This window comes from Natator depressus, chromosome 21 (assembly GCF_965152275.1).
Source record: "Natator depressus isolate rNatDep1 chromosome 21, rNatDep2.hap1, whole genome shotgun sequence".
Taxonomy (NCBI): Eukaryota; Metazoa; Chordata; order Testudines; family Cheloniidae; genus Natator; species Natator depressus.
Window position 1 is genome coordinate 8,935,503 of NC_134254.1, and position 8,491 is coordinate 8,943,993.

The 8,491-nt window shown below is 45.5% G+C and overlaps 1 protein-coding gene across 1 annotated transcript; it reads left to right on the forward strand.

The window, feature by feature from the left end:
- The first annotated feature begins 997 nt into the window (after positions 1-997).
- LOC141975530 (pepsin B-like) lies at positions 998-8,175 on the forward strand. Its single transcript, XM_074935962.1, has 10 exons — positions 998-1,022; positions 1,113-1,143; positions 1,327-1,468; positions 2,085-2,202; positions 3,006-3,124; positions 4,053-4,252; positions 4,442-4,564; positions 5,189-5,339; positions 7,614-7,705; positions 8,016-8,175. The coding sequence occupies exons 1-10, from the start codon at positions 998-1,000 to the stop codon at positions 8,173-8,175; spliced, it is 1,161 nt and encodes a 386-aa protein (XP_074792063.1).
- Positions 8,176-8,491: the final 316 nt, after the last annotated feature.

An 8,491-nucleotide genomic window follows, 5' to 3' on the forward strand; every position in this document is an offset into this window, starting at 1 on the left:
TGATTCACAACAAATTTTGTTTAGAAATGTACTCCTAGTTTGTTCATTTGTTTTTTATTTATTAAAAAGCCCAAAAGCAAAACCAAAGGCTTTGTTTTGGGTTGAACAAGGCACTTTGGCCCCAAATATTTTTTTTTTTTTGGTACATCCAATGATTTAAAAAACAAATCAGTTATTCACACAGCTCTAATTGTGATCCGATAAACTCAGGACCAGGGGATTGATTGAACTGGAGCGGTGTGTCTGTGTGTGTGAGGGAAGAAGAGAAACACCACAGAAACAAATTCAGAAAAGGCCTGGGAGCATGGCTCTGAGACAGAGCCTAGAAAGAGGGAGATTTTGGGGCTAAGTGCTAGCTAGAAAGGGGCTTGGAACTGTGAGCAAAGAAACTGTCTCCTGATGTTTGATTCCTGTTGTTTTCAGGGAAACAGGACTTCATACAGTCTTTGTAAGTGAACCAGATTGCATCAAAGAAATACCTGACTCCAACGTGACTTTCTTCTCCTAAGCAAACCAATCAGCTAAGCCTTGAATTTTGGCTAACCACTAGGGTCAAAAAGAGATAACTGTATCAATTTCCATTCATTGCAGCCAGCGGCGGATTTCTTCATTTTTGGCAAGGAAGTTTTGAAGAAAACAGATAACGTGCCAGTGTGGTGACATTTTGACAACACTTTTCTTTTGCTGTGAGCAGAGGTTTGCTTCTGAGTAGATCTTAATTGTTTGATCTTGCAGTCAAAGGTGCTAATTGCTTTACAATCTCAGCACCCGACAAAAGAAACAAACGTCTTCATACTTCATGGAGAAATAAAATACACCAAGTGTAGATGCTGGGTGAGCTCTGTGATATGGGAATTTGGGTGCCAGCAGATAATGGAGCAGGGGGCAGTGCCCAGGATATAAAAGTAGGGACTGTTGATCAGATGTGTCAGCCTAGTTTTGTGGCAGTGACCAACGTGTTCAGATCAGGAGCTAGTTGGTGGAGAAATCGAGCACCATGAAGTGGCTCATCCTGGCTCTCAGAAGGGCTGGTGAAGTGAGTACAGTATTCCAGAACAGATATTGTAGTGAGGCGTGCGTAGAGGTACCCACATAGTAAATAGATCAGCATTTCTGTATTCTGTTAAGTCATGTCCTTACAAAGTACTACTAATTGTATGATATTTGTAAATCTATTTCTGCCTCTGCTCAGGCGTTCCCACTTTGGGTGGTAACACACTGAGCTGTATGAGGAAGGAACAGCATTATGGCAGGATACAGAGGGGAACAACATGAGAGATACTTGGGAGGACGAACCATTTCCTGAGCTGCTCTTTTTCTGTGCAGAGTCACTCTGAAGAAAGGAAAGTCAATGCAGGAGAAAGGAGTTTTGGAGGATTTTCTGAAGCATCACAAAGTTGATCCTGCCAGGAAGTACCACTTCAATAATTACAATGTGGCCTATGTACCAATAGCCAACTATCTGGATGTGAGTATTAAGGCTTTCTCTCCGTCTGTCTTCTTTCTTTATGTAGTCTTGCTAGCCTTCTTTCCTACCTTATTACCTAGTCAATCTATGTACTTCTGTGGTCACAAGTCAATGGATCCCTCTTTTCAATCCTTGGAAATCTGTAACTATTTTGAAGTGGTTTGGATGAAAAAAATCTCACGGAATACAATGAACACACAAGTTCTGCGTCCAATTATATTTCTGTTTGGAGAAAAAGCAGAGTCTAGGTTGCCCTGTTCCCCCCCCCCAATTTATCATTCCCAAATGTTTGCTGTGTATTCCCTGGGACACATCGTGTGTCTTCTCCAGAGACTGGGCTTATGGTTATAGTGCAGGACTGGGAGTCAAGAAGTCACAGTTCTGTTCCTGACTCTGCGACTGACTTGCTGGGTGAATTGGGCAAGTCACTTCCCTTCTTCATACCTCGATTCCCCCATATGCAAAATAATGGACCACCCCTGTGGAGCTTAATTCCTTAAAGGCTGTAAAGACCTTTGGCATCTTCAAATGGAAGATGCTAGAGAAGTCAAAATGTTGGAAAATGATTAAGAACACAAAGGAATCCACCTGCCCACACGTCTCCTCTCTTTTGCAGTCCTTCTACTTCGGAGAGATCAGCATTGGAACTCCGCCCCAGAACTTCCTGGTTCTCTTCGACACCGGCTCCTCCAACCTGTGGGTGCCCTCTACGTACTGCCAGAGCCAAGCCTGCAGTGAGTACTGCTCAGCTGTTAAATATTGAGTAGATGCATGTCCTGTGTGCATGGCTCCTGAGAAGCGGAGTCCAATTCCAACTAGGCAAGAAGATACAGCATCTTGCAAACCAAAAATGATCCTCTCAGACAGTATTTGTGAATGTCATACTAAGGTATCGGCTAGTCTCCTAGAGGTCTTTTCTAAGCCCTGAATACGGTATGGATCACTCTTTCCTTATAAAAAGGTACTACAATATTGTAAAATAGTAGTCCAAAACTCTACAGCTGAGATACTGCACTGTAGAATACTGTAGTGTGTATACTAAAGTTTAAGCAGTCATGCTGGGAGGCAACAAATGTTATGAATGGCAAAACTATTACCCAGAGCTTTAGCTGGTATAAATTGGCTTCAGTAGAGCAACACTTATTTACACCAGTTGAGGATCTGGCCCATAATTCTTAAAGGTTATGGTTTCGGGTACAAGGTAGGCAAATAAAGAAGATGGGCATTAAAAAAAGTCATATCAAAACTCCCAGGCTGACTCTTGGCCCTGTTCTTTCTAGGGTGACCAGATGTCTCGATTTTATAGGGACAGTCCCGATTTTTGGGTCTTTTTCTTATATAGGCTTCTATTGCCCCCCCACCCCTTGTCCCGATTTTTCACATTTGCTGCCTGGTCATTTCACTCCACGGGAAGTCAGCTGTTGGGAAATGCTGCCTTGTCAGGGCACTCAGTCCGCAGTTGAATGGGACTGGCTCAAATCACATTGCAGCCACCAAAGAGGATGGCCATGATGTTGCAATCTTGTTTTTAATCTAGCCAATCATGCAAGGTTCAACCCCAGCCAGTCATCCACCTTTCCCAACATTGGAGTGACCTACACCCTGGACTATGGGTTTGGAGACCTGACTGTGGTTTTAGGTTATGACACAGTGACAGTAAGTGAAATTTGCGCCACCCCCATCACGCGTTGTCATTCGAGCTGTCTCTCTGGCATCATCGGACGTCACTGGGATTAATGGGGTTGTGGTTAGTAATGTCTTGTCTTGAATGCAACTTACTGAAGCGTGTACCCCACATAGCAGCAGGAATATATGATACATCTTTCTAGTTTAACTGCAGTGGGCTTGGAAACATTTATCTGAGGACACTTTATGAGGTAAATTCCACTGGCCTCAGTGTAGTGACACCAGCAGTGAATTTGGTCCTGTACATTTGATTTTTATGTTGTTAATTAGACCCTGTTAATACAGGACATAATAAGGGCTTGTGTACATGAGAAACTTGCACCAATTTTGACTTAAGGTGTGAATTAAAACCGATTAAGTTAAATCCGTGCAAACCCCCGTGTGGATGCCCTTGTGTTGTTTTGAGTGGCTTATTTTGGTGTCATTAAAGTTGATCAGGAACATAAGAGTGGGTTAGCTTCGTTAAGCAAAGTGACATAAAGCCACTCTTAAACCGAGAGAAGAGCTTCTATATGAACTGGTTTAAAAAGTGATTTAAGTTAAACTCGTGCACCTTTCTTGTGTAGACAAGCCTCGAGTTAACCAGTGCATAGGTCAGTTAGGAATAACGTTAGCTATACTAACCATTACTAGGCACAAATTCTATGGCTATGTTTTTTTTCCCGATTTTACTGTGCCTTGAATTTCTTCTCTGATTGAGACACTGTCCTCAACTGACTCCCACCCCATATGGAGCATATGCAGCTGCTTAGAGAAGCATCAGATCTAACCCTAATGATGTGCTTTATCGGACTGTCTTGAGCGTCAGCCACCCTTGAGAATGAAATGGTTACTTGTTTTCGTTGTCAACATTTAGGATAAAATTCTCCCCGCGGGCAATGATTTTCTTCCCTGGTAGATCCAGAACATCACCATTGAACACCAGGAATTTGGTCTGAGTCAGGATGAGCCTAGCAGCCCCTTCTATTACACATATTTCGATGGGATTTTGGGAATGGCTTATCCTCCTGTAGCCATACCAGGGTACAACACACTTATGCAGGAGATGCTGCAGCAGGGCCAGCTTACTGAACCCACCTTCAGTTTCTATTTCTCACGGTAAGATCTCTCTCTCCCCCCTCTCCTATATATTTTCGGTCTATATTTCCATCTCTCTCTCTCACCATATATTTACCCCTTAGTCTGGTTTCTTACTGTCGATCCATCACCCGGCCCCCCATGCACATGTATTTTATGCCCCATGCTCCAGAGGTCAGAATCTGATATTTTTACTATTTGAGTTTCCAGGCAACCAACGTATGATTACGGAGGGGAAGTCATCTTGGGAGGCATTGACACCCAGCTGTTCTCTGGCCAGATTACCTGGGTTCCTGTTACCCAAGAAGTTTACTGGAAGATTGGTATTGAGGAGTAAGTTTTGTTTGCAATCTCCCCCTTTATTAACATGGGCGTGAGCCTTTCTTCCTGATTGTCCGTGGGCAGCCTTTCCAGCTCTAATTAATGAAGTCAGCTGCCTTTTGTGAACTCAACTTTTCTGTGCCAGAGTCTGAAAAAAGGAGGAATTCTGTGTCCTTCTCTAGCTAGCCTAGAGAGATTATTACTTACACAAGATCTGATCTTGGCCCAGGATAAAGGTTGGGTCTGGATTTCAGACACTCTCTCAAAAGACTTTGGATCCAGGGTTTTGGTTCAAGTAATGCTAAAAGCGCCTATTATAGGCCCCAATTCAGCAAAGGTCTTAAGCATTATCTTTAAACATGTCCTGAAGTCCTGAAGCAGCTACTTAGAGATAGGGGCATGCTTAAGTGCTTTGCTGAAGAGAGAGGGAGTTAAGCCCGCACTGAAAGTTAAGTGTGTACTGCCGTTCTTTGCTGAATCGGGGCCAGTGGCAGTGCTTGGCTCTGTAGACTATGGGTCTCTGAACTGCACGTTACGGAATATCTGAAGCCTTGTGCTCTTGGCTCAGCCTGCATCAGAGGCATTCTCGTGGCTGACAGACGTGCACAGTGAAGTCTCTTGGGCTTTCCTCCTTAGGTTTGCTATTGGACAGCAGGTGACTGGCTGGTGCAGCCAAGACTGCCAGGGCATTGTGGACACTGGGACGTTTCTGCTCACCATCCAAGAGCAGTACATGGGGGACTTCCTGGAGGCTGTGGGTGCTCAGGAATCCAACGGAGAGGGAGGAGCAAGAGGTGCCTGGCCACACTGCCGAGGACATCTGTGAGGGATCTTGCAGTGCCTGACACGAGGAATCCAAGACATAAGATGAGACTGATGGGTTTTTGGGTGATCAGACAAGGATTCCTAGAGGAGCTCAGGGGTTTAAACCAGAGGTTTAAAGCTGGTGACAGCACTAACTCCATCTGGGGAACAGAAAGTCTCCCCTGAGTTTGGGGGGAGAGCTTCTGATCTCCCTTTCCCCAGTGTAAATCAGAAGCAATTCTGCCCAAGTCAGTGGGCCAGATCATTAGTTGGTGTAAATGGGCGTAGCTCTGGAGCGACGTTGACTTACACACTCTGAAGAGCTGGCCCAGTGTAAAGTCAGCATGAGATCTGAAGCAGGCCGGTTGGGCGTAACCTTGCAGGTGGCCACACGTCAGACAGAAGAGCGTGTGTGAGGCTGGTGAATTGCTGCCCATGTAATGGCAGAGTGCTGCAGAGGGGTTTCTACTAGAGCTGTGTGACTAACTGGTTTTGCAGTTTCTCCAGCCAACCAAAAATTTGGGGGAAATATTTGGTTCTGTTCCAAAAAAGGTTAATTTTTTCAGCAGATTGGAAGAGTTCATGTCAGGCCATCATACCTGGTATGAGCGTTTCCCTTGATAAGCTATAGCCCCATGGTTAGGGAATGGGAGAGCCCCAGGTCTGAATCGCTGCTCTGGAGTAGGGACTTGAATTCAGATCTTCCTCTCTCCCAGGGGAGTGCTCTAACCGCCAGGGCCAGGCTATGCTGGGCTGTTACCTGCAAAAGTCTAGGGCACTGCATCTATACGCTACTGAGGGCTCAAGACGTGACCCAGTTCATTTAGGTAGCCCACCTTTTCCCTACCAAGGGTTTAAGGTGTAAAGCACCTACCCTTACTCACGGGGCTCAAGGAAAACCTGGTCAATTTAAGTACCCGCCCTTACCCACGGTGCTCAGGGCCATACGGGTCCGCGGGATCTTTTCCCAGTGAAGAGCCTTACACAGCTGCGCTCTGAACATCTATTTATTAGCAACGTACAGAGAACACACACACCAAGCCAATCTCTTATGCTCACCACTCCCAATATACAGACAAACTTCACCCCATCAGGATTCCCTCGTGTGGGGGCGCCGGTTGATGCCTCTGCACGTCATGGTCGTGCAGAGGGGTCCGAGTTCTAGCTCTGGAGATGGTTCCCAAAGAGCATTGCTTTTTATTCGCATTATATAGGTAAAACTAGCGACCGCCTTTAACGTCACTAACGCTATTACATTATACGATCCCCCTAGGCAGAAAAATTTAACCTATTGTGCACTGGCACCTATGTTTCCTCCTCCCTGCTCAAATCTTTTTTGTGCTTTATCTTTCATGCCCGAATTGTAACTTATTTATGACTTTCTTTGTTTGTGCAGATGGTCAGCATAAATTCTCTGGTCAGAGCTTATCTGATCTATTTTACCATTTGTTGGGGTCTCTCTGTATCCCCCCTAAAACTTCCCAACACCTGGGTGTCTCTATTTTACAGCCCTTGGTGTTATAACCCTGGTTAGGGGCATTCCTGAGGTGGGGATGCCTTAAGCACTGGAATAATTTTTTCTCAATTTTAGTGGCGAAATCCCTGAGTTTCACTCAAGGCTAGTTTAGTATAGGGGTGAGTCAAGTCACAGGCTTACAGGGCTGGGTTGCTCTCAATCGCTTCTATTGAAGCTGTTCCACTTTGTATAAATGTTTAAATATTTATAGTGCCAAAGAGAGAGAGAGAGAGTGAATGAGTGTGAATCTTCTATTGACACTCACCTGATGGGTAAGAGGTGTGGATTTAAATCATTCGCTGCCTGATTCTCATGTTGAAATGGAACAGCTTCAACAGGAGAGACTGAGAGAAACACACCTTGCAATAGCCTAGTGGTTAGAGCACTCACTTGGCACAGGGGAGATCTGAGTTCAAGTCCCTGCTACAGGGTGGGGATCTTAATGTAGATTTCCCACCTCCCAGGAAAGGGCCCTCACCAAAGGTTATAAAGAGGGAACACATATGTGAGCACTGGCACATGGTTTCCTGGCCCTGAGAAAACTTTCCCCAGCTGAAACTATCAGATCAAGTTCATGAATAGTTTTGGTCCATTTTTCAGCAAAAATTCTCCCAGCTCTAATTTCTGCCCTCAGTTGGGTGGAATGGTAGATGCTGTATAGTGGCCATTCTCCTCTGTTGGGAGCAGCCTCTGCTCTAGGTTGTAACTATCTCAACCCCATCTTGTTCTTTTCTTTCACAGTACATGGCTGGCGGCAGCAACGTCCAGAACATGCCGACCACCACCTTCGTCATTAACGGATCCCAGTTCCCGCCGCCCCCCTCCGTCTACGTCCACTTTAAAGGCAAAACCAGCTTCTATCTTACAGAGACAATGAACCATGCACGGGTGTCAGACAGGGAGTCAGAGCTTCTGTGCAAAGACAGAGACCTTTCCCGCTCCATCCCACCACATTGCAGCTCTGTTTGCCTGTCATTTCTAACAGCACTCAAAAACCGATGGGGTGTTTGTGTTCCCACAATGCGAGCTTATGGGGGCCTGCTCCTGCTCCCATCAAAACCATTGCAAAGCTCTTAAAAATGCCACTGGCCTGTCAGAGTGCAGCTTATACATCCCTACAGACGTGTCTCTCTCTTTTTCCCCCTTACAGAACAATGGCTACTGCAGAGTTGCGGTTGAGACCACTTATGTATCTTCTCAGAATGAGCAGCCAATCTGGATCCTGGGTAACTTCTTCCTTAGGGAATATTATTCTGTCTTTGATATGGCTAACAACAGAGTGGGCTTTGCCCCATCAGCCTAGCCAAACCAGGCCTCGCCAGAACCGGATGAAGGCATTCCCTTTCCTGTCTAAAGCTTCTCTCCTGGACACTGTTGGGATCAGACTGAGTTCATATGGACAGACTGAATCATTCTTAATGTACCTTGCATACAAGCAGGGCAGGGATAGCTCAGGGGTCTGAGCATTGGCCTGCTAAACCCAGGGTTGTGAGTTCAATCCTTGAGGGGTCCATTTAGGGATCTGGAGCAAAAATTGGGGATTGGTCCTGCTTTGAGCAGGGGGTTGGACTAGATGGCCTCCTGTGGTCCCTTCCAACTGTGATATTCTATGATCCATA